Below are 26,700 nucleotides of genomic sequence, written 5' to 3' on the forward strand. Positions count from 1 at the left end.
TCTGCAATACCTGCTGTAAGCTTCCTCCTTTGACAGACAACCCAGGGATTTAACTACCTGTGTACCAAGGATCCAGGGCCCAGCTCTGATACAGTGCAATTCAAATTGCTGAGAATGAGCTGGGAGAAAGTCTGCAGGGCAAAAATTATAGACAGAGGTAGGGCTGTTGAGGTGGCACCAGCAATAGTCCAGGGATTCAAGAGGAAAAACACCAACACGGAAAGATACAAAATCTCAGAGGAAAAACAAAACCACCGGAGCTTTAGTTGCGATAGTCAGTCTAGCTAAGGACCACTCACGAATCATTGGGGTCACTGAGTTGAGTTGTCAGTGCCGTCAGTCCTGACCCAGCTGGTGGCAGATGGCAACCATGGAGGCAGACTCTTCCCTCCTGATTGATGTTTGCCTCACCAGCAAAGACTCTTTGGGTGCCTTTACACAGGTGAGGAGTATGCTAATGCTTAGCCTAATATTTCATTAAATCCTAACTAGCTTCTGTGTGCGTTAACTGTATGAAGCAGTTATTTATTGGCCAAGTTGTGTATTTCCTGCTTGCAGAGTCCCTTTGCACTTGACTAAAGATGCCCAGATAAAGTGATCCACAAAAGGGGCCGTAACATCACTGGAGATCAGTTTGGAGATTTGTTACATCTCATTTCGAGCTATAAAAAGATCTTCACATGCTTCCTGTTGGATTCTGTTAGCACCCTCTTTTTTGCTGCTTATAAGTGAATTTGTATTCATGGGACCTATGTGAGCTATGCAGCACCAAGGCAAGTTTTTTAGCAGTCCACAGATAGCTCTGCTTGTTCAGCATGAACCCGGCCTACAGCAACTGGGGTTGTTTCAGTGCTGGGGCCTCCCATGCGGGTTGGAGTATGTAACTCAGTTATGATCTTCTATCAATACTGAACTATAACACCCTATGTTTTACCAATGTGTTTTATTCTCAGTCGTCAGCTTTCCAGCTATTCCAAACATTTTCATCCCCTTTTCTTTCTGTTGGGTTACTAATGCTCTTTAATTCTTACTTTGGATACTCTCTGCAGATTTGCAAATATAGCTTACGTTTGCCCTCTGGCAATTGGTGTAACTCTGCAGATGCAACTCAGGCCTGATCCGAGAACTGTCATCTATTCTTGCGCTGACATTTTTGGAGCTTCAGTCTATAACCTCCCACAGCCAGCGTGAGCCCCTTGCATGCTAACAGAGCGTACGGGTATTAAATCAGAGGGGAATTAACCATTGAGGGAACTAGTTAAACAATGATACTCTTTCATGGAAGAGAACTGAAGAAAAAGAATAAAGGAGAATTATTTTAATAAGGGATGTTTTTCAGTCTTTTATCTTGCAGTGTTGGGCTGCTGCAGAGAGATCGGAGCCAACAGTGCAGATGAATCCTGGAACTCCTAAGCGCAGAGCATTAATCCCAGCTTGAGAAAAAAACCCCACACTTAAAAACAATAAACTGTTTAAATACAAATCCTGTCTTTGATTTTTGCCCCTTAGTCACAAAAAAGACAGTGGGGGTTCTCTTTGCAGGGCACAAGAGGGGAGAGAGCCTTTCATTTTTCAATATCCCAAACGTTAAAGATGCTATTGGAGATGTGACCCCCTCAAACGGAGAATGGTTTGTGAACCAGTTAAAATCTCCTCTCTCACCCCCTTTTCAATTTCAGCAATCCCAACCTCGGGGAGAGACCAGGAGACAGATACCTCTTCAAACAATCTAACACATGGATTAAATGTGCTTTTCATTGCCAGCGGCTGGATTTAGAAGTGACTCAAATACCATACACAGTGTTGGCTGTGTTGATAAATCAGCAATGCAGTAATGCTGTGGCCTTAAGCTCTTCCCCCACCAACTACTAAAGCAACACTAGCCAATAATCCCGTCTTTGAACTCCAGCCTACCAGTTTTCATCATCTGATCTTCAAACCAGTCCTGTTTTTCTGATCCTGTTCCTCCCTCCATCTGTAACTCGAGAATCCTCACTCTGCATGGGTCAGCGCTGGGCCCTCATGAAAACTCCCCTGCCAGGGGCCGATTCTTTTCCTCTCTGCATGTGCATGACTTCAAGCACCACCCCACAACACAGAGACAGGAATTTTTTCGTTATTGTCATAACTTACATTTCTTAAGCACCTTTTGTCCCAAAGGACAGCACTGCAGTTTGCAGGCAGAGAGCCAGATTTCGCTTTTAACTGCCTGGTGCAACTCCTTTAAGCTTTTGAGTAACCAAGGACAATTTTAGACTGTGCATAATGTTCTGTATGAAAATCACCTTTGTACAGAGTTTAGTATGAAGTCTATGCAATGTTCAAAGGAGGATTTTTCAGTTCGGAGTGTGAGTTGACCAGTACCCTCCGTTTTGTGCTGGCTCTCTGCATGGAGGTGAATTTTCTCTGTGGTTCCCCATTGTAATGAGGTGGATCCAAGGGACATAAGGCTACTGCAACTCTGTGGAACCGGTGCAGCAGAAGATTCATAAAAAGAGAAGTGAAAAGCAGTGTGGCTTTGGGAGCACTAGGTAGGTATTTTAGTTTGGCAGAATGCCATTCCCTGAGCCAGAACATCAGCATCTCTCTATTGATGAAAAGCGCCAAGGCCTAAATCATGTCAGCAAGCGACATAGTCTGACAGCAGCATCCCGAAGAGTTTAACACCATTACCCTACACCAAGTTGGGTCAAAATTCAGTAATAACAATGCCAGGAAAGGTCACTACCTATGAAGACTTCACCACTCAGGGACTGCCCAGGCTCAGCCCTGCTCAATCTCACATATATTAACATTACAGAAGGAGGGCATAGTTGCAACAACATGCCCACTTAAAGGAGCCATATGAATAAAAGCTTTTATTTTTATGCCTGCAGCACACACATCTCCAGCCTGCAGCTCCATCCAGCGAGGTTTTGCACTGAGATACACAGCGCGAGCTACTGTGTCTTTCTTTGGCTCTGCAAGAACAACCTATCGGACTGAGGAGCAACCAAGGACAGAATTCAACCCTGAACATCTGTACAGAAACTCCAGATGACATTTCAGCAGAAACAATGGAGAAGGGACCCGTTATCTAGAAAGAGCTGTGATAGATAAAAGCTTTGTTTTCACCAGCTAAGCCACATACCAGCGGCATGGGAATATTTCGTTCCAAAAACACAAACCTCTCGCTACGGAGTTAATGGTGCAGCTCCACTGACTGTCAGCGATAAGAGGGTAAAATTTATAAGGGAGAACAAGTCACTAAAACACTCAGCACTGTCACATTTAAGTCTTGGCTATCCTGCCATCCAGAGCAATGCACAGCACTAGGGCTGGGCCTCTGTGTGCAGACAAAATAAGCCTCCTAGGGTTCACAGAACAAACAAACAAACTTTCAGGACTCTATAACCAACAGCAGTTGGTAAGAAGTGCCCCAGACTAGGATGGTGCTTAATCTCCCTGGGGAACCTGGGTCTTCTGTGCTACTTCCAGTCATGACAGAGTGACTGCAGCACCGTGGGAAGCCTGTGCAACAGCAGCCCCAAAAAGAGTAGCACAATATCACACGATATTGTGAGAGTATAAAATCATGAATATTTACGTGCTGGAAGGGTTGGTGTGGAGGACTAGGGTGGGGGAAGCATCTCCTGTTTCCCCACCTCGTCTCTCAGTTTCCAGCTGGTCAGATTTGGCTGAGGCACAGGGATTTGTCCTTTGAAAGCACTGCCCTGTTGTGGAAGCTGATAAACAAGATGGCACTGGCATCCCCAAGCTTTTCCCCTACCGCGCAGTACTTTACCTCCCCTTCCAAAAACCCCCCTTTCGTCCTTAGTACCTTTCCCACACAGCTCCCCCGACTCAAGTCTCAGAGCCACGCTCGCCCCATACCTTGTAGCAGCTCTCCTCTCTGGCACTTTGCTTTCTAGCAGGAGGCGCGTTACCATCTAAGGGAAGGAAGAGAAGGAGAGCTCAGCCTGTATCAGGCTCCTCCCTGCAGCGACGGTGTGCCACATCGGTAACGAGTCCACGTGTTTGGACGAGGACAGTCAGGAGCAGGCATGGGGGACAGAGGCAGAGGCACAGAATAGCGTCTGTCACAGGACAGAGTGGGGCACGGGCAATTATCAGTCTCTAAGGTTGGAAATATTTGGTGCACTGCATATTTAAAATGGTGGTGTCAGTTCAAAAGGACCTGCCCTTTGCTGCTGCCTCAGCCCAGGCTGGTTTAACAGCTAAATAAAGGAGGGTACTGTCCCCCAAAAAGTGCAAGTTCTACCCAAATAAGGAAAACAGAAAAGAGCACAGATCTGGTAAGTTAAATGAGAAACCATAATAGGTCCGTTGAAAAGCATATCTTGAGGAACAAGCAGCTGAAGACATAAAAAACATGTAATAAAATTCTTTTCAAAGACAACAGAAGCAGGAAGCCTGCCAGAGTGTCTGTAGGGCTGACAGATGATTGAGATGTAAAAAGAGTGCTCAAAGAAGATAAGGATGAAGCACAAAAGCTAAATGAGTTCTTTGCATCCATGCATCTTCCATAGGGATGTAAGGAGGTCCTCGCACTGGGATTTTCTTTGCAGAGAAGAGCCAGGGGAACTGTCTCAAATGGAAGAACTAGAAGAAGAGGTTTTAGGACAAATCAGTAAGTGAACAAGAGTAAATCCAAGGATTCGATAGTTTAGAAATCTTGACTGAAATTTAAACTGAACATGAAATAGCAAAGGCTGAGCAATTAAACTGTGGCATACAATGTAAGACCTAACGCAGCCTCGATACTAGGAGAAAAGGCAGCAAACACAATGCCAATGTTTGAAAAGTGTTTTGAGGGAATGCACTCATGAGGAGGTCTAACTTCTGTATGCCTGAAATTAGTAGAAACAATAATGAAGAAAAGAATTACCGGGCATAAGAGGGAAATGAAATAGCAATTGTCCCTCCCATACCTTTTGTAGAAGGAAGTCATACTGTACAAATCTGATTGAGTTCTTTGAAGGAGCTGAAGAGCATGCGGATATCAGTGATCACTTGATACAAAACTTGCATTTCTAAATCCTTTTTGGTGAAGTCTCTCACCAAAGACTCTTAAAAAACCTCCTAAGCTCTCGAAGAATAAGATGGAAGGTCCTATAGAGGATTAACAACTGGTTCAAAGTTAGGAAACAACTTGAATGAGCTGTTCAACACATTCATAAATGATCTGGAAAAAAATGAAGTGACAAAGCTTACTGATGTGAAAAAAAAAATTAGGGTAATACAAATTAAATCTGATCACAAAGACTTGCAGATGGTTTTCAAAATATTGTTGAAACGCAAGATGAATCTCAGTGCTGATGACTGTGAAGTAATGGACATGGGAATAAACAACCGTAACTATACGAACATAGCAATGAACTTAAAATTATCAATTACCACTCAGGAAAGATACCTTTGAGTTGCTGTGAATAGTTCTATCAAAGTGTCAGCTCAGTGGAAGACAAAAAGGCAGGTTAGGAAATGTCAGGAAAGCAATAGAGAACAAAACAGAAAGCAACATCATGTCACTGTACAAATCCCTGAGGCACCTGTTTGAGTATTTGTAACTTGAATATGGCAGCTAGTTCTCATCCGTCCATCTCAAAAATGGAGACAGTAGCATAAGAAATACTAGAGAGAAAGTAATTAAGGATGACCAAAGGAATGAAAGTTTCTGAACAAGGAAGGACCAAATTAAACAGACTAGGATCCTTCACCCTAGGAAAAAAGTTGACAGAGGGATAAATGCAAAAGCAATGTAGAAAATAGTGAGAATCATGGAAAAGGCAAACAGGAAATTTTTATCCATCATTTCTCATAACATAAGCACTAGGAGCTCATTTTCAAGAGTGTCGGGATCTGGGAAGCCCTCATGAAAGAAGCTTTGCCGTGTACTTGCCATGTTCTTACTCCCCTTCCCCAAACAGCTGTTGCTGGGCACACCATCATGGGCTGCGTGGAACTGTAACCTGACCTGATTCATCCCTTCTTATGAGCCATGGTACTTCACAAAAAACACCAGAACGTGCTAGTCTAAGACAATTGGTCCAGCAGCAGGCAGTGGCAGTCGTGTCGTCCTCCCCCCCACCCCCCACCCCCCACCCTTCGGGAAGCAACAATCTCCCTGGAATACCTGTTAGTTATAACAGAGGTAAGCTATAAGTTATGAAGCACTGAAACCAGTGAGGGATAGAAACAATGAGAATTCCCTCTGAAGAGGATAATCCCCAATATATTTTGCTGACAAAATATACAGGTGCAGAAAGCAGAGGGCCATAAGAAGAGTGGAGCAGCTAGCTCTTGTCACGTGAAAAGTTTTACATGTGGCTATCACTGTACACATCAGGAACATAAACTTCTGTACAGGCAGGTGGGACACCAGTCCTCACAGTGTCCTTGATTTTAAGCTGTGTTCATTCTCATGCTTTGTGAATGGCCTGACAGATTACATTACATTACACTACACATTAGAACGACCTATTTTCTCTGTTTCTACCATGACGTGATATAATGGGCCCCCCAGCAAGAATGCTGCTGTGAGCTGTCACTCATGCTTGCTGCCTGACAATGTCACAAAACACTGTCTGGATTCCTGTTAGGTATCCAGAACTATTCCATCATAATATTAAATCTATTTAATGTCAAGCCATAAAAGATGTAGCTTTCTATACCGTAAAAAAAAACGCTCAATAGAAGCAAGACCCCAACAATGAGAAAGGTCAGGAAGTAAGATAGGATAGGAAATAACTCTCTTTTCTGTCTTCTCCATTTCTGTATACTCCTCCCCTGTCACAGTTATGGTAGCATGTTAACCTCTTCACCATGTGGAACACACGCATCACAGCTATGTTGAAAAATATGAAGAAACATACAGATACTTCAGCCATAATTAATGGAAACAAACCTGGAAGGTTTGTTAGACTCCATGCTTCCAGGGTTTAGCCAATCTCTATTAGACTACTGAATAAAGCCCAACCCAGGCAGACAGGTTATTCTACAACTACCTGCTGCAGACTTCTTATGTCATCATCTACAACTGGCACAATTCAAATGGGATACCTGAAACATGGCTACGATATAGTCTGAGAAGACCTGTATTTAAAAAGCTTGATGCAGATAAACACACACCTGCTTTTACACTTAGGTGAATGACCAAAACTAGATGTGTCTCCAAACGTGTCTGAAAACTGCCTAAGAATACACTGTCTCACAAAAATTTTAGTAATTTCTTGCTGGGCTGGAATTTTCAAGAGTAAAAACTTTTTCCAAGGCATTTTATTCACTTTAGTTTCTATCTGGGAAGCACGGGAGCAGCCAGAAAGAAAAGAAAACAAAAGGGAAAAGAAAAAAGGCAAGAAAAGAAAAGAAAAAAAAGTTATTTCCAATAAAACATATAAATCAAATATTTTGCTTACTATGAATTGTTTGGGTTGATAATATATGAAAGATTAAGTGGCTAGGTTTTGTTTGTCCTCAGTGTAAACTGCTTCCCCATGTTCTTAATTAGTTTGCCTCCAGAAAGTAACATTGCCAACAAGGGAAACAGAAGTCAAAGTGTGGAAACAAGGGAGATTACAATTGCTATATTTTGTTGTAAGTAATAACTCAGCATCTGTGGATTCAGGAGCATCAGGGCTGTAAATCCACATAAAGCTGAATGTTATGAATGGAAGCTGTCTGGTATTTCCCGATCTTCCATCTACTCCTGTCCCCACATTCAGATATGTTCCACACACAGCAATTCATCCTCTCTCGCCGCTTTGCTTTCTGCAAACAGCTGCTCAGGCTGTCCACAGTGACAGGTCATTAGTGGGCAGTTATTTTTTTCAGGACTGAGTGCATAGGAGTGGCAGTGCTATAAAAGCTTCTCTGCAAAGCTCCATGAACTGATCTGGGCAGAGCTCTGTCCCAATTTGCTATGCTTCCTGTTAGCAAAGATTGTGTTGAAAGCTCTGCACCTTGTTGCTCACCTGCAGTGGTCCTGTTTGATCATGTCCTAGAATTTTCAAAGAGCTCAGTCAACAGCATCAGCTGTGCAGCTATTGCTATTCTAGTGCTGGTCTTGTCACCATCACCCTCAGAAACCACATTCAGTTTAGCATGTATGACTACAGCCTACGGTGCTTGCACATGTGGTACAACTACTTCAAATAAAGGTGTGAAGCCATTTCTCTTACAGGAATAAGCTTTAACTGGAAGAGCACTGCTCTAATTCTACAGTTGCGCATGCACTAAGAGAGCGTACAATTTTAATTGCCTGGTACCATCAACGTAGCACCATTTATTAAAGGAGATGTGGCTTTAATCCCCAACAACGGTATTATTTTGTTATTTACTTCATGCAATTCTTCCCATCGTTCTGCTAATTCATCTCCAAAGACACCCTGTACCATTCCGGCTGATGAGCATCTCTGCACTTCTGAGAGATTTTTCTTTGGAAATATATTGCTGTGATCCTCTAGTTTCCTATTCTAAAGGAGTACCGGCGAACTTGATGATATTTAATATTTTCTTCAAATCCCTCCAAATCTGCCAACTTTCTCTTCTGCGTTCCCCGCCCCATAACTCCTGATTACTGAATTATTAGTGTCTCACTAGCAGCTTTCTGTATCTAATCAGTTAGGTTCTCTACCTTCTGCATTTGTAGGGTGATTACACTGAGCCATGCTCATGACATCCCAGATTATCGTCTTGACAGCAATTACAACATCATAAGAACTGAACTGGCACAGAACTGACTGGATTAGCAGAGAAGGAAGGAGCAGATTACAACACAGAAAGGGAAGTTTTGACTTCTTTTCCTTTACTACCAAACAATTCTCCTGGATTTCCATAGATTTCCTTTAACTGCTGCATTGCTGCCCAAGAGTCCACACAGAAGCAACTGCCTTACAGCTTCTGTGTCGCCAGCTGCTCTGAGGACACATAGCCAAAGCATGCCTGCTGTGTTGTGTAGTGTTCTGCATCAGAAGTTTTCAGCTTGGGCCTATGAACTACTTTTTAAGGATCAGCAGATAAGACCAAAGAATATCCGTCTCACTCTCTAGGAAGCCTCTGTTCACCACACAGCAATTTGTGCCTTCACTTGGAAATCTGGATGAATCTGCAAGCCCAAAGAAGGCTGGAGACCACAGGAAAAGGTGAACAGAATATGCTTCTCATAACAGCACTTTTTCCAAGCCTGTCCTACATTTATCTCACCTAAGAGCTAAAGAGGGCCAGTTACTCAGGGCAAGAAACCATGGATCCTGCAGCCCGACCTCTGCTCTGGAGCCTTCCCCCAGCAGGACTAGTTTCTGATCACCCTCAGCACTGAGGCAGATCTAAGAAACCTTTCTCCTCCTTACTGCTCTCTTGGGAGCCAACACCACCTCTTTCGGAGACTCTTAAGAGTTAATCAGCTGATCTCCACCATCATCTATGAACTATACCGTTACACCAGCAGCAAATTTGGCACGTCTGACTTCACAATACATTGGACTAATTGTTCTTTACAGTGTTCAAATCCAAAAAACCAGCCAGGCAGAGAGAGAAGTGCTGCTACTGACAGGAAAAGGAGCCTCTTCCCAGTCTTTACAATTTCTTTATTATCGTCCCTTCTGAACACTAACAAGTAGCAAAATAAGTCCTAGAGACTGTTGCAATGGTACCCTGTGCGTCCCTGAAAGATAAACATGACAAAAATACAGGAGTCAGACATCTAGGCCATTATGACAATAGCAAATTTTGTCATCACATTATTAGAATTTGAACTACAGATAAGCTAAGCAGGGGCTGCACACCTATCAAGCCAAAATCAACATGGGCTGCACGAGCTGCTGATTTTCTTCTTTGCTGCATGCAAGCGGTAGAGTGAGAAAGGAAGTGAGAGAAAGAAAAAGAGACTTCGGTGATTTGAATCCAGCGTTGGAGCGTTCTACAAAACATTCCTTTCCAGGATTTAAATTCTCCCTTTGATGAGCACCTAGTGACTCAGTGGGATTTGCTAAGCTTCCATTTGAAGCTAGAGAAAAGTAATCTCACTCTTTATTTCTTCCCCCTCCCTGCGCTACACCCCTCTAATCATGATAAATATATCTAAACATGCCTGATTAAGCCAGACAGACAATGTGCCCCTAATCTGAACTGATCAGGGCTCTGGAGCTGCCAAAGTGAACCTGCTGTCTCTCTATCAGACGGAGCACTAAGGGGTCGGTAATGCAGCTCCATTAACTGCTTCCCACAGAATGAATTTTCCCTGACTGCTCCTAAAGAGCAGACACTTGAGGAATGACGCCTGATGGGAAGTTGCTTTGAACAGTCTCTTTTGGCACAATTGTCGAGCAGCTCCTTCTCAAGCCCTCCAGACAAACAACTAAAGTATGAAAAATGTAGCCACTTCCTTCTATGCTATTTTTTTTACAATCTCCTTATACCTTATCTAGCTAACTGCCTCTCAATTTTTCTCATCTTTTCTTGGTAAGCTTCAGCACTGGCTGATATGTGTTGTACTGCAAGTGTGTGGTTACCAGAATAACAATCCTGTTCCCGCTGTGCGTGTGCATATGTATACAAGGGATCTGCTTTTGTGTACAGGTGGAGCTTGCACTTTGTGGATTCACAGAATTTAGGGCTGTGACAGACCACTCTATCAATATATCAATGTACCATGTGCGTTTAGCATATTTGGACTAATATTGGAGGTTCATTGGAGGATAAATGGATATAGATCAGAACAAGTGCAAGAATGTACACCTCTGAATTTGTTGTGGAATCTATGCACGTGTACATACCTCTGCTTTCATGCAGGTGTAGCCCTCTACAATCTTTATCCTCTGAGAAGATCTGCTCTTAGTAAAAGACTGCAGTCGAGAGGGATCAAGGGGGTGTCAGACCATATTTGGGATCTGTGAAATCCTGGGAGTACTTATCCTAAAGCTGGTCTTTGGTATAATTACAAGTACCTTCAAAGCCTCTCTGTATCACACCAGCTGCGAACAGCTCCAGGGAACCATTCTGCTAGCAGCAAGTTGGAAGGAGAATGACTTGGCAGTGTTCGGTTAACCGTTGGACTTGATGATCTTAAGGGTCTTTTCCAACCTTAATGATTCTATGATTATACTTCTCAAATTGATCATACAAGAGACTGGGATGAGGAGTGATGTTATATTTCAGACATGTTTCCTATCAGGAAGGGCTTTCCAAAAGTCACTTCCAAAGCAAAGGAGTCAAAACAGAATCAAGAATCTGGTACTATGAGACTTGATTAAAAACAGCCAACCAATCACAGACAATAAAACCCACCTCCAGGTACTTTCCTTGTATTTCAGTATCTAAATATAGGAAAGAATACTCAAGATTCATTATCTCCAACTTTGACCGTCAGAGAGAGATTTCAAAAAATTGTACAGTATCCAACACGCTGTTCTGTACATCTGAGCTCTTGTACTGTAACTAAGAGCTGAGCAATTCTGGTGTTCATGCAGGTCTGCATATGAAGACACACTAGATGTGCATGTGAATGGTAAATTCCCTTTGTCTATGTGCGATCATGCATTTTGCAATCTGAAATGGAAATCTAGAAAAAAAATCTGTAGATATTTGTACTGAAGTAGGAGTAAGTTCACCTTATGTCTTTGGTTCATTTCCACAGCACATATAAAAGACGAAGGATGCAACAAAAGGCTATCATTTCTTTGTGTCTGGGCATAGCACAACCTAGAGAATTCATTACATTAAGGCATTAATCCAATCTGGTAAAAATAGTTTTTAATCTTATATTGGACTCTCCTGTATAACAATACATTTGAGTGGGCTATGTGAACAAAACGGTATGAAGATCTGCTAGTATATACTGCTGGGTACATAATATTATGTTTCAAGTCAGCTACTGCATGTTTCTTTGACCAGGCCAGCTGATAAAATTTTGTGTAAAATGGGAAGAAGAGCAAGATCAGTGCTGAAACTACTATTTTGCTTGGTATTTTTTGTGTAAGATTAATCCTGGCAACACAGATAATTGTGCAAAATCTGGAACTCTAGTACTAAAATTACATTGTGTGCCAACAGATATGATTTTGCACAAATGCAGAACTACAGTTACCTCAGTAAGAAAAGGTAAGTTTCTGTCCTTTTCACCATAAATCTATTTTTGTACAAAATTGCATCTGACTGCACCAGTTGTGGTTTTTTACTGAAAAGTTTGCCTCACCTCTTTTCCCCTTATATATATTTTCCTCTCCTCTTGTGATTTTATGAAAGAATGAAATATAGAAGTCTAGTTCAACATATATTTAGCTATGATAATCTAAACACAAACATAGGAAATCTGATGATTAGGTTCTCAGAACCCTCTTGGACATGTTATACGTAATTTCAGCTCACAGCCACCTTTGTTCTGAGAAGATCTGATACACTTTATATATAAAGCTTCACATTTAAGTAAGGACAGAGAAATTCAAATGTTACTAGTGGTATCTGCCATGTTGTATAATGAGCACTGCTGTGGTACCTTCATTGCATAATGTTACCACTTGCATATTTACCGTCTGAGCCTCTGTGTTTTATTAACTATGTTTTTTCTGCTTAATGGATCTTCACAGCTCAACTTCCATTTAAACACAGAACCCCTTTTACAAGGCTTAAGTGCTACAAAACAGCCTTTCTATATATTAAAGTCAGCCCATGTGCATCTGCATTTGGGAATGCTTCTGCAAGGGTTTTTTAAAAGCAATCAATTACAATAATTCATATATTTAAAGATGCAACTCCAACAGTCAATCCAACTTTTCTTCTCATTATAAGGTAAATGTGAATGCCAGCTTGTTACTATTCCTGGGGTTTGTCTCTGCACAGCAATCGTACCATTTTAAGTAGACGCGTGGAACATATTTCATGTTTGTCTATGCATTTTTTAGTTCACTTGGATTACGATACCTTTGAAATTAAAGTGCAGCAGCAGTTCCTGAATGATTTAACATGTAGACATTTTTACTCTGAAGTAGGAACAACTCGTTCTTGTTTATCTTAATCCAAAACTGAGTTATATCAAATTGGAACAGGTTCTCTTCATCTGGAATAAAAATACCCGGGTCATACCCTGATGTAGGAATATTGGTTACTGAACTAACATGCAGACGAAGACTTAATTAAACACATAAAATTCCTTATATGTAGATCAGGCCTGACATCCTACGTTTCCCATTCACACAGCGTGGGCACCTTCGTGGCAATGAGGCTAACTGGAACCTCACTGCGTAACCCCTGTACACCCTGCAAAAATAATCACAGTCCCACTCCTTCAGTAAGCAAGTGATCGATTGCTGCTCTGCAGCAGGGAACCGCACAGCCTTCAGACTATTCAATAGATTGCATGTGGCAAAAAGGGAACACTGCGCAAAGGGTGTGAATGAGTCATTCGACATTTCAGGTTGACTGAAGTCATTCTGCTACATTTATTTCTAATCTTGATGTGCTATCCACATTTGCATGTTAAGCAGGATGGGGAGAAAGAGATTTAAATTATTTGGTACAATACATACATGGAAAACAGCAGACTCTGCATGTGTGTGAGAATGTGGGATTACATGCATGACTGGGTGAATGCAGCATCATGTGAAGTGCCTTTTCTACCCTCAAACAGGAGCAGGCATTCTGCACACAAGCCTGAACACATCTGAGCAAAGGTATGCTTGAACATGTGTATCTCTAGGGATCTGATTATAAATGAAAGATACTCACTTGCAGTATGCCTGAAGGGAGGAACAGAGGTCCCATGAGCATACTTCAGGTGATGTGTGTTTTGTTTTCTTTGGCAAATACAAATCTGAGCAACTGTGAATGAGCTGGTCTGTGTACACTTGGAAGGTAGGTACGTGTGTTGTGTGCGTGTGGGTGACAAGAAGCACCCATGAGCACGAGCAGGTGTCAGGTGAAGCTGGAATTTATACATTAGTCAAACATCATCATCAGTGAACACCTACTTAAAGATTTCCATGGAAAGAATACATGGCAACCTCTCAAAGTATGATCTGGCGTAATACTATGCTCCTTCCCTCCTGGTCATACTTCCAGTTTAGAGAGCACGTTTCCAGAGAGTCTGACTTCTTATATCTCACCCTGAAGTCTGTTTGATCCATGCATATTTAGCAACTTTAAGCATTAAAGTACATGCTCATCTCTGAGGCTTAGGAGCCTCAGTTCAAGCACTTGGGTTTAAAACTCTGGACAAAGACACTGACTTCGCTCTCATTTAAGAAAAAAATAGTTATCAGTATGGTGATAAAGATCCTGGTGAAATGCCTCACAGGAAATATTTTCCGAGGGTGAAGAGGCAAACATAAGATACTTCACAAGATACTCAAGACTACGTCACAAGGACTCAGTGCTTTAAATGCAAGATGGAGAATCTCGCTGTGAATATGGAATCAGTGGGCCACACACAAACTAATTCTTGAGGAGATGATGTATCAGTTGGGTGGGGCAAGCAGAGCTCTGGTATCTCGCCTCAAGCTAAAACCAGTCAGGTTTGGTTTTGCACAGAGCTAAGAATGTATTTGCATCCAGAGCAACAGACTCACAGCATGTTGCATAGGTAAAGGGCACTACCAAGATCTGCGTTATTAATTCTGTTTTTTTGGTAATGTCCAAATTATTGCATCCTTTAAATTATTAAGACTTGCTTACTGCATAAAGCACTACAGATCCTCCCCCGTGCCTCTATTCTGCAAGTTATTGATACCACACTCAATTAACCTTGCTGAGTGAATATAGGATGGACATTGTCTCTCTCAGTTTCAGTCATTTTTGCTCAGTGCCACAGTTTGCATACAAACCACTGAATGGTGGTACTTAAATCTCCAAGTAAAATTGCTTTAATGGAAACAAAAGTGCACATTCATGACGTTTGTAGTCATATTAAGTCTCATATGCTTCATTATCTGAAAGCTTAAACATTGGGCCTAGTCTACGCAGATTCTGTCCTATTAAATAAAGGAGTGAGAGCAATTCTGGTTCAAAAAGTTTAGAGAAAATGTATTCTTACGCTCGTTTGGGTAGCAACTGCAGGCATATTATTGCAATTTCAACTTATCCACTGTGCTTGTATTGGCTTTGTACAGAAGATAAAAAGGAATGAGATGGAAATCCAATTTTTATTAGTGAATCCGCTCCAAAGCACACTTATTGAGGTACATAAAGGTCTAGCAGCCATTGAAACTGGTGATGAAATGAGGGGAGACTCCACACAAAAGGACCCTGTATAACCTGGGAGGGTCTTGAGTAGCAGTGGGAACTCTGGATGTGCTGAGGATACCATAGCATAGGTAATGGGGGCAGAGGCACAACACGATCTGCAACAGCTACAAATCAGTTCACAGATCCCCTGAGAACTGGCTTTAGTCCCACCAGCTCACCTAACTGTAAGAGCACAATTGTTTTACCTCAGCTTTGTTCTCAGGCTGAGAAATGAGTGTGTACATGTTTAAAGAAACCAGCTGTTGCATCCAACATTAAATTACGGTTTATGTGGGGAGGACAACATGCTATTTCTTCCACAACACAACAAAACATCATGCACAGTTGTTCCTACAGTTATGCTCCAGAATACACTGTGCTGACGGCAGTGTTGTCATCTAAGAATCACGTCATGAAAAAGAGTTGAAAGCAAAAACAATATTAAAAAAAAAAATCAGGAAATCGATATCATGTTGACAGCCTGTTGGATTGGTTATTGTGTTTCTATGTTACATCTCTTTTCCTTATCCTCTCACTGTCTTTCCTATTCATAAGGCAAACTACAGGAAGCAAATCATATTCTTCCATATGGTGCAACTTAACAAAAAACAATGGGTCAGAGCTGTTTATAGAATCATACGGTAATTAGATTAAAAGGGATCTGTGGAGATCATCCAGTTCAAGCCCCTGCTCACAGCAGGGTTAACTTTGAAACTATACAAGATGAGAATGTAATCTGATTTTTCTACAGTGACTACTCTAATGGAACACTAGTCTCGTTCAGGCAATGATATAAATTATGTGCATGCCTAGATCAAAGACATATGAAAAATCATTTAGGTAGAAGATCTGCATTAAATGATTTGAGATTTCCTTTCAATATGCATTCATAAGATGATATTGACTTCAGTGCTAGACTCCAATTATACAGCTGCATATTATCAAAACACACACTGAAATGAGGCTAGCGTTACAATCATTATTTCCTGACTTTTGTGTGCTTAACACCCTCATTATGTAACTTTAAAAAAAAATGATCATTCATAGACAGAATTTAGAAAACAAGGCAAAAGAGGAAAGAAGGAGAAAATTCCAGAATAGAAGAAAAAAATTACTTGTCTAGACACTGTGGAAAACACTGTATGTCATGTACCTCATACAGCCTTCAAGAAGGTGCTCCTCTTCTACATACATTAGAAAGTCTGCAGAAGAAAGTTTTGAGAGCTGCAAACTGTATGAACCGTGCAGCTCTCACCCTTCAAGATTCATCATGAATGTAGTAAGGGCTCTGCAGCGAGAAATCTGCCAATGGCAATAATTACTTGTCACAAGACTTAAACAAGGGCCGTGCACTGCTGCGAGGAGATTTAATCCCTCAAAACAGGGATTAGTGTGATTACTTCTATGATGAACGGGGTGAATTTTATCCAAATAGAATACATCTAAAAACATTATCAACATTGCAATTCTGCTTCCATATGAAAAAACCAAAACCCTATGATGCTCACCGCACTTAAATTTTCTATTCCATTCTCTATCAGTTTCTTCTACCCATATCTACTTTACTTGCTATCAGATTTAAGCAATGGCAATGTTCAGAGTCATTACTATTGCATATCTTACTATATTCGATTACGGTAGGCTGTCTCTTTCATCTTGAAGATGAGCCTTGCTTTTTAGTTTAGCTTTACAAAAATAATTATATTTAATAAAGTGATAATCTCTGTAAAAGAAGCTGATCCCCAAATATCCCCAAAGCATTCACTGAATTTCGGGATACTGTTTTCTTGGTTGCTCTGTCTGAAAGTGATTGGACTTTGCTCATCTCTGCAGCTGGTCAAGGGAAGAGGTAGATACTCAGCCCTTCCAAAGCTCAAGTCAATTAGGCATCTGAGATTGCATAGCAGAAGTTGGTGCATTCAAAACCACCCCCTTAAAAATGTCATGCCAGGATTGTTTAGACTGAACAGGAGCAAAACATTTCAAAAGAACATCCTGCTCAAAAGCTAGAAAACATTTCAAACAAAAAAGTAAAACTAAACATACTAAACAGAAACTGTTCAAAACAGCAGTAATTCATTAAGAAAACAACCACTGTTCACCCCAAGAGATTCCCAATGCATTTCACAAATCATGAATCACATTCAGACTCACTTTGTATTTCTGGTATCCTGATAGGCTTCATCAGAGGCGGATGGATGCAGCAGTGCTGGGCAGGGGCCACACTGCTGTAGTTTCTCCCTGGTGTGTTTTAAAGGATTACAGCTGCTTCGTTGGCTTCTCTTGCTAAAACTACCCAGCACTTTAATTAAGAAGCCCTATTATAAGCTCTTTTTTTGCAACAGCCTCATTGAGACTAACACTTCTCTGGACACCTCTGGTATGAGTTAGCTGAGCTGGTAAACCTGAATGTTAAAATATGATGACTGTGTCCTTTGACCCCAGCTTTACCCTGGAGGGTACCTCCAGTTTGGCCACTGCTTTCCCTGACTCTGTATCTATCCCTTCACCTAACAATGAAATCCATCCTCCAGTGTTTTTCAGCAGCGCACAGCAGGTTAGGAGCAGAAGCAACAACTGCCCAATTAAAATCCAAATGTCAGATGTGCAGAAGGCAAACTGAAATCTGCCTGGGCTATCAGGGCAAATGCCTTCAGACTTATGCAGTTAGCCGAAGGATAATTGATGACCACAGGCAATCAACCTGCAGTTGCGGGTCTCATGTGCAAGAAATCTGCTAGGGCGTATCATTCAGGATTGACTCAGAGGAAAGGGGTTGATTCTTTCTGAGTCACTAACACCATCTCCTGAAATGCTGAGGGTTTCCTTAGAAATCTCCCCTAAATTACCAACGAAATCACAAAGTGCTTACAAGACTCAAAGTAGTGGCTAGAAGTGTGCTACCATTCCCAGTGTCTCTGTAAGTTATGGTATACAAAGAACAGTAAAAGCTCTTTAGCTGGCTGCAGAGAGGAAAGGAAAGTTGAGAGTGGTACCCCTGATGATTTATTACAGCAAGACAGCAATAATACAGGTAAAAACAGGTGTGGGGAGCTTTGAGGCACTACCAAAGAGATAGAAATCAAGCCAGAAAAAGGAACTCTTATTCTGGAGTAGCAATGGCTACCTGAAGAACTGTCCTGAAGCACCTGCCCTGGTACAACAACACTGGAAGAGCTCCTCGTTCAAACAAGCTCTTCATCTTTCCTTCTGTCTACTCCCCACTCTTCGTTTACCTTTCTCTTTAGAATGAGAGCTTGCTGAGGCCTGAGTTTTCTTCTGCTATGACTTTGCCTGCACCTCAAGAACTGATGTGTTTTGTTGGTTTTGGTTTTTTTAATCAAGACATCTATTGCATAGTAAATTCCCAATGGAATTATTACCTTGATGTAGCTGTTTGAGGTACCTTCCAGGCAGGTGTATTATATTGACCACAGCTAGCCACATTGCCATAAAATCACCTGTGCTTTCTCTTCCCTGAGATTCTACACTGAGGAATATAGCCGGAGTAAACCACTTGAATATTAAAGCACTGCTTGTTTTTGGCAATGAAGACATAACCTCTGTCAGTGCAGAGCATCCAGTGTCAACAGTGTCTGAAAGTCAGTTGAAGCGTTTCCATAAAAGAACTAATTAATAATAAAGCTCAGGATGCTTAAAGAGCTGACCCTCAGAAGCCCTGGAGATTTAAGAAAATATTTCTAAACCCACTCTGCAGTTGTAATTATTAATGAATGATTAATTTCCACAGGCATCATCTTGTGGTGGCTTCAATCCCATTTCCCACAGTGACCTTAACAGTCAAGGGGAGCAAATTAGAACAGTGTTGAAAAACAGTTAAAAAAATAAAAGTAAAATTAATTAGTATATACTATGGAGGTACTTGTCATGTCTGTGTACTTACAGCTGATCTGAGTTTTGCATTTAAAATAAGGATTCAGTGGTTTTGCTATGTATGAGAAGCGCGGCGTACATTAAGAATTACAGCACTAAATGTAAGGGCACATAATGAATTTCCTGAGAAGTTACAAATAAACCTACTAACTAATTTATTAAGTAAAATTATTCTTAAATATAGGTTCTTTAAAAAACCTGACACTTTGAGTTTGTTCTTTTGTTTGTTTCTATAGCCTCAATAATGGATTGATTAATCCAGATTTTTATTTTACTTAAAGGTCACAAAAACCTTGCATTGACAACATATGAAGATTTTTCCAAGATTTTTTTACCTCTATGATACTTCTTATAAAAAATTTTCCCTTCAAAAAAACCCCGGTGTTTAATTTATTCCTTCAGACGATGCTACAAATGGAGCTTTCAACATACCTGAGCTGCTCACAGCTAGTATGGCCCTTTCAAAATTTTCATCACTTCACACCGGGATTCTCGGTAGACAGCAGAGCCTCCACCATCTTTCAACAGGGACTCTTGGCTTCACTTCTGCTAGAAACAGAGGGAAGCAACTGCTGCTCTGAATGATGAAGCTCTAACTGTGAGCAGCGATACCAGCCCCACTGAGAATTGCCTTGTTGTGATGTTGTGGGAAAGGAAAAATATTTTCTTGAACATCATTTAAAGCTAATCTGACAACACAAACATTCAGAGGCTTTGATTATTGAATGGGCTCATTACAGCAAAAGGAGAAGATAACATTAAGCCATTTAGGCATGTAGTACAGGTGTAATTACTTGGGATACAGGAGATAGCAATATACGTTATATCAAATCAGTAGGCAAAGGATGGAAGTGCCGTACATGGCCTCTGCTGAAGGTAATGGCATGATTATGACAGCACCTATGTAATTTTCAGCAATGTAATATTGCATGTCTATTCATCCCCTTCTATTAAGAATGTCAAAGTACTTGATGACTTCAATGAATTAAGATTCGCCATCTGTTCAAGATGGGAAAGTATTTTCAGACTAGATTCAGTTCTCTTTGACAGTAGAGTAAATCGGGAGAATTTTTGTTTGCTTAGATGGATTTAATCTCAGAGATCTGTTACACTATTAGGATTACCAAGAAAGGAGAATCCAAGCACATAATGGTTCAACGATGGCATTATTTCTGTCTGTCAGTGTAATGATAATACAGCTTGAAACTTGATAATAGAACTTGAAACTGTAAACTAGTCACCCTGTTAGAATTAGAAAGCATTTGTTCCTTCCCCACGTAGAGCTCTGCACTCTGGGTTGATAGAGGGTTTGGTCACCCTTCTCAGAATCATTATGTTTTGACCACTATTTGGGTAGCATACTAGATGTGGCAGACGAATAGTCTGATCTGGTACAGCAAATGCCATATACAAATAGTCAGACAGAATGCCTTCAGTATCCTATCTTTATACGCTATACACTTCTGCATGAAAAACAATTACCAGGGCATATTCATGCACAGAGACAATTTTAGAAGTTTGTCCACATCCTAAAATAATCCCTGTTTAGATTGCAAGGTTATGGAGTGTTTCTCCTGTGCCAGAACTCAGCTGTAGCTTGGAGTAGCTACGACCTGGAAACATGATGTTATTTATGTAGCTAGTTTTTAAAAAATAAAAAGGAATGCCAGAGCTCTGAGGGTTAAAGTTTGTACTCTAAGGCTTACTGGTGGATTTGTCATGATGAGACAATAAAAAAAAAATTTGGGAACTAGAAAGGAAAGTCTAGAGAATGTAAGGCATACAGTGCTTCAGGAAAAAAAAAAAAAAAAGGCATGTAATTAGTACTGTACACTGCTCCGAAAAGATAAAACCATACGTAAAAAAGGTTATAGAGTCGGGGAGAGGGAGGAAGGATGGATCTTGGAGCTCCAAGAGAGGGAAAAAAGAATTTCATCATGTATTGGTGCACAGTGTTCATTTAGGCATTCAAGTAATTTTCTTTCATCTCATAATATTTTGCAGTACTGACCTGTGATCTTAGTGCCAGGATAATGTGTCCACTCTTAGCAAGCTTATTTCTCAAAGGCTAGTTTCCCCTGCTTAGATGTTATTTAAATGGTACTTTAGCATGGTTCTCTAATCAGCAGAACAATTAAAAAAATTTAAGGCTACAGGCAGAACTCAGACCCTTCCAAGATCACTTTTTTCATTCTCATCTATTTGAAATCCTTCTAGACACAGTATTTACAGCAACTGTCTTCAGAGACAGCATTCTGGGCTAAAGTCAAAAGAAAAGAAAGATGCCCTTTCTCTCACCTAGATTATCCAGCTGGGTAAGTCTGACATCCATGGAACAGTAGTGACCAAATATCAGAAGCGTTTGAGTAAAGGATCAACACATTAGAATGGCTATATCATGGGAATCAGTTTGTGCCTTAAAGCATGAAGACTATAGTACATACACTTGTTAGCCTAGCTAATATCACTACCAATTCTAATCACGTTTGTGCAAGTGTCTCCCCCCACCGCTTTTAAAAAAGTGCTTATTTGAAATCATGTTTAAAATTATACAATCACTATAAAATGCAGGAACAAGGCAGCCTTGTCTAGTGATGAAGAAAGAAGATCAAGAATCCAGTTTCCAAGCCCAGCTCAGCTAAAGTTTTGCTGTGCATCCCTGGGCAAGTCACTTCACCTCTCTGTACTGTGGGACACATCTAAAAAGTACACCATAGCCATACATGGAGATATTTAAATGGAATGGGGTACTAAAAACCATAAAGCTGCCTTCTCAGGAGGCCAGTTCATTTTTGCAGATTGTCAAGTTAGTTAAGCTAGTACGGCTTTAGTGCTTCTGTCATCTCAATGTCATTACATTCATGTACGTGGGTCTGATTATAGTTATAAAGTGAGAGCATTCATAATCACCCGTCTTAAGGGCAAATGGGCAAAATTCCCACCAATAGGCAAAAATGCGTGTAGACATTAAGATGAAAGACTTATACAGGAAAGGCAAAGTTACTGCCATATAACCCCTGATCGTAATATACTTCCTTTGCTGCTGCCCAAACGTACAGCGAATGGTGGAAAACTAAGCTGAAAAAACTAAGAAGTCTCCTTCAAGGGAGCTGTAAAATAAAGATTTTCTGAAAGATACCAAGGGATTTATGGATACTGTTTGCACTGACTGGAATGCGGCTTGCAGCCAGCCCTGAGCTTCAGATCAAGTGTGTGACAATCGTTATATTGTGTATAGCAATCTGAGGAACTGAAAGAAGACAGAATAGCTACATTCCTCTTAAACCAAAACCAGACTCTGGAGAGAAGAGAGAAAGGTACAGGAAGACGGGGCCTTATTATATTGTAAAAACTAAAGAAACTAAAATGAGCCCCAAAGATGTAGACGTATCAAGTGTTGATAGCAATACTTCATTACTGGTAAAACACATGGCATTTTCTCAGCCACAGTAGGTAGGTTCTTCTGACTAACATCAGAGACTGAAGTTGCCAGTGAGTGTATTTTATGGTATATATCTTACGGCTCCACTAAGAGGAGAATTTCAAGTGAAAATACTGTTAAGGGAAGAAACATAGCGAAGGGAATGAAGATCATTTTCATTATGTCAGGCAGTAAAAATAAACCAGAAGAGACTGCCTACAGCAGTAGTTCCAGACCTGTGGCTTAATAGCAACTTCTTGCCTGCCAAACTTTCAGATATTGCATGTGGTCACAGAGAGCTGCTGTCAAGCTGCAAATTGATGGGGAGGGCAAAGTATAACATTGTACAGAGGGCATTACATCCTCACTGCTGTTGCCCTTGAATCAGCAAAAACGGAGGGCACTGGTGTATGGTTGCAAGAGTAGAAGGTAAGTGTGGGGAAAAAAAAGAAATTCTGTGAGATTAGGTAAAGGAAGACAGCGTTTGAAGAGAAAAGTGATGACTTTTATTAGAGTAATGGGTATAACTTTTAAAAACCAGACAAGCTTGCAGACACACTGTACCTTCTGCAAACTAATGTAAGAAGGTATAAGAGATCAGGACACAGAGCTAACCTGAGCCCTGGTTCTCTGGGAGTTGTACAAAATTATATCTTGTGAAAGACCAATTTTTGTTTGGTCCAGGCAGATCCCTCAGTCTTAACAATTTTAGGAGATGTGTGCAGAAGGGAGCGATAGAGATGAAAACAACTTCAAAATCCAGACAACAAAACTAAGCTAAGTTTAGATGTGTACATTTCACATTGCCTATCCATCCATCTCCAGGTTATTCAGCTTTCTTAATAAAAATGGGAATCACACACGGTGCTGTTTTATGTTCAGACTCTTATCTGTGGGATTGTCAAGTTTGGATGCAAGAAAGAAACAGAAGTAAATGTCATTAGATAGGAAAGTAAGGGGAATTGCTATACTGGGACACCAACAGCATTTTTTCACCGAGCCACTACTAAGGGAACATGTTTTCTCCATATCTTTTCCACAACTCATTTCACCATCACATCATATCCAGGGCTTATGTCCTATTCAGAAACCTGAGAGCAGAGGCTAAAGCATGGGTCTATCTCTCCTTCCACTTACAAGTGGATGACTGGCATTGCCGGCTGCATCAGCTACAGTCTCCCATGCCAAAACATAACTGGTAGGCAACTTTCTCATCCCAAACCCCAGCTCCTCCTGCCATGCCCGTTTACTAAAAACTCAGTCATTATAAAACCTTTCTTCTCCAGACAAATATAAATGTGACAGCTTCTCCTACTGCTGCTGCTGCTGAAGAGAGTTTAGATTATTATTTTTTCTAAGAAAATTTTTGTGTTGATAGGGTACTAATAAATCATGTCTTGGAGACTTATGCCCTTTTGCTCCCAGGTTAACTACAAGACAAGTCAAGTATTTATTATGAACTTTCTCTGTGCACACAATCACACATGAAACACACACTGCATATTACACTTACAATGCAACAAAAAGCTTTACAAGGACATTAAAAAGCAATTGAGGAGAAATTACATTCATGCCTGGCCCATTGAGACCCCACCACATTCCACAGGAGACACCAAAAGGAGGTTCAACGATGCCAGATCTACAGTTGCCAGAAACATTTTTCCTTCTAGGCATCTTGCCCCAGTCGGTTTGATCACACTGAGTATCTCAGAGTCTCGATAGTCTGATCTCTGTCAGAGCAACCTTAAAGTTTCTGGGAAATCTGGATATCTCTTTGCTTTGTGCTTCTGACTGAAAAAAACCCAAAACAAAACAACCTTCCCATTTATTATTTTCTTTGCTCTGTTCCAATAAATACCCTCCTTCTGAGCACAGTCCTGATCCCCCATTGACAAGGAGAAAAACTTGATGCACCTGTGGTGGAAATGAAAACACACTAAATCTTGAGCCTTGCAGCTAAGACCTTATTTGTTTAACTCTGCAAAAAATGTGATGCTAATTTAGCCAACGCATTTACCCTTAAAACTTCATAGTGAAAGAAGCAAGCAGCCGAGCAGATCTGTACCTTTGAGGCAGGTGGTTGCACTCTGCTGTTTCAGGATCTGTGTTGAGACAAAGCAGTGGGGAATGGCACGAGTCTCATAACAAGATAACCAATTCGCCTCCTGTCTTCTGCGGAGCCATGCGGGACGTACAAGTCTTCGCCTCGGCATCTTCGCCTCTCCCTCATGAAGTGCAGCCAATCAGGCTGGCAGGGTGCAAACCACAAACCACGCAGGAGCTCACAGGGACGGTAGCTTACTGAGCTGGGTGTGCGACTCAGCTTAGTGTGGTTTTATTCTCTTACTGCAAGGGTTACAGCTGCTCTAGAGCAGTTTCTCTGAATGCTACAGCTGCTTGCTGCTCCAGCTGCCTATCATGCGCTGGGGCACCCCATAACTTGCTCAACCCTCAGTTATTTAATGTATCTGTCTGGAAAGCACTGGCCCCTTTGAACACAAGCAGCAATCCCCAGGAGCAAGCTGTCAAAGATCTCCTAAAATGTACCCTTTTCTCTTGTAAGGGGTGACAGCGGTGGTCATAAGCTATCAGCATTTGAACTTGTGGAGCACCTCTCCTGCCACGCATCCCATTTGACGTGACGGAGTCCATGGGTGCATACGCACAGTGCACCCACACATGAAGATGTGCTTGTATCTCTGTAAGAAAACACAGGCAAATACAACGACCGTCTTGTGCTTGTGTAGGCACAGGCCAAGAGGGAGTTGATACAAGAAAGAGCCCAGGATTTCATCAGATTCTGTGATTAGTGTGAACCGGGGGGTTGTCTTCAAGCTGTGAGAACAGAGGTATGAAAATTTGATTCTTATAAGAACACAGAAAAGGCACATTTGCTATTTAGTTGTTGCATCAGTTTAGTCACTAGCAGGAGTGCATCACGGGAGGCTGGTGGCCTGGACAGAGCGACTGCGATCTACCCAAAGCGCTGATGATTTGCCTGCCCAACACCTGTGCTATGGCTCTTTCAGATGGCAAAATATTTATGGACAACATAAATGCCATAAAAATAAAACTATAATTAAGGCTTTCTCCTCAGGTGAGTAAAGGCTGAAAAGACACTGCTGGGTTACCGCACTAAGCTGTCCCCCTCACACCCCTGTCAGCTCCTCTTCCCGCCACTCCTACAGAAAATGGCAGAGTTCTCCCATCCCACACAGCAGGGGCTGGAAGCCAGGGAGGGGTGGGGCTTGAGGAGTGATTGACAGCCCCTCTGAATGCAAAGACCCTATGGGGGAAGGGAGGGCTGTTTGAAAGCATTCTGATTGGATTAGGAGAGAAAGCAGGTGGGTGTTTGCAGGTGACTGACAGCAGTTTGAATCTCCCGGGGCGGGGTGGGGGATGCGGGGAGGTTACCCAACAGCCTGTATGTTCAGGCTTCCTGAGGTACCGAGGAGCAGGGGCGGTGCATAAGGAGAGGGCAGCGTGAGTCCACCCGTGTGCCCTCACCTACGTCAACCCCATTGGTAATTAACTCCACACATTAATTACACTGGGGCAAGAGTTACCCCTGCCCTATGTCCTGTCCCTGCTGGGGCTTGGCCTCCCGAAAGGCTGTTTTCCTCCCACTTTTTCTTCCCTGCCCTCAGAGCTCCAGTCCCACCTCTTGCCTGAGGGCTGCCAGGGGCCAGCAGGGCCCCTGTGGGGGAAGGGACATGGGTGACTGGAAAACTGGTTGCTGCTGGAGAGCAGAAAGCCCCCTTAGGAAATACAGCCGTTGCCCTGGCCCATGGGCTGCCTGGTACTCTGCCTGCAGCCGTTAGCACCAGGCATTTCAGAGAAAAGTAAAAAGGAATTGACATCAAGTGGAATTTCTCCCTGCAGCCATCGCTCTAAGACCACTTAAAATCATAGCCTAAAAACATAATCTAAATTCTGCCTGGTAGACTGTAAGCCAGGAAAGGACCATTTACTACAGCTGAAACAGATTCATGAATTATTGAGTTCTTGAGTCAGTGAGATCCACACGCCCTGATTTCTTGAAGCCACTTTTCTTGGCTTTGTACCTGTTTGAGGATCTAGATGGGATTCCATTTCCTTGAGTATGGTTCAGAGCCTGGCCAAATGGTCCATGCTTTTTCCAGCCTGCTGCTCAAAAGCAGCAGAAAAAAATG

At 41.7% G+C, this 26,700-nt stretch overlaps 1 protein-coding gene across 5 annotated transcripts in view; it reads right to left on the minus strand.

The window, feature by feature from the left end:
• The window catches only part of GRAP2 (GRB2 related adaptor protein 2), a 106,670-nt gene that overhangs the window by 19,267 nt on the left and 60,703 nt on the right, over window positions 1-26,700 (minus strand). The window contains exons 1-2 of one of the 5 annotated variants that reach the window (XM_087767334.1): window positions 24,594-24,667; window positions 3,874-3,929 (exon numbers count right to left, since the gene is read on the minus strand). The exons of 2 other annotated variants lie outside the window; for them this stretch is intronic. In XM_087767334.1, coding sequence (XP_087623460.1) covers window positions 3,874-3,929 — 56 coding nt within the window. In that variant the 5' untranslated portion in view covers window positions 24,594-24,667. Of the gene's footprint in view, window positions 1-3,873; window positions 3,930-17,367; window positions 17,634-24,593; window positions 24,752-26,700 lie in introns of those variants that run through there. 2 more of the 5 variants (XM_009475297.2, XM_087767336.1) reach the window with 2 other exon arrangements.

The sequence above is a fragment of the Nipponia nippon genome, unplaced genomic scaffold, assembly GCF_047370975.1.
Source record: "Nipponia nippon isolate SJK-2023a ecotype South Korea unplaced genomic scaffold, ASM4737097v1 scaffold_3, whole genome shotgun sequence".
Classification (NCBI taxonomy): Eukaryota; Metazoa; Chordata; class Aves; order Pelecaniformes; family Threskiornithidae; genus Nipponia; species Nipponia nippon.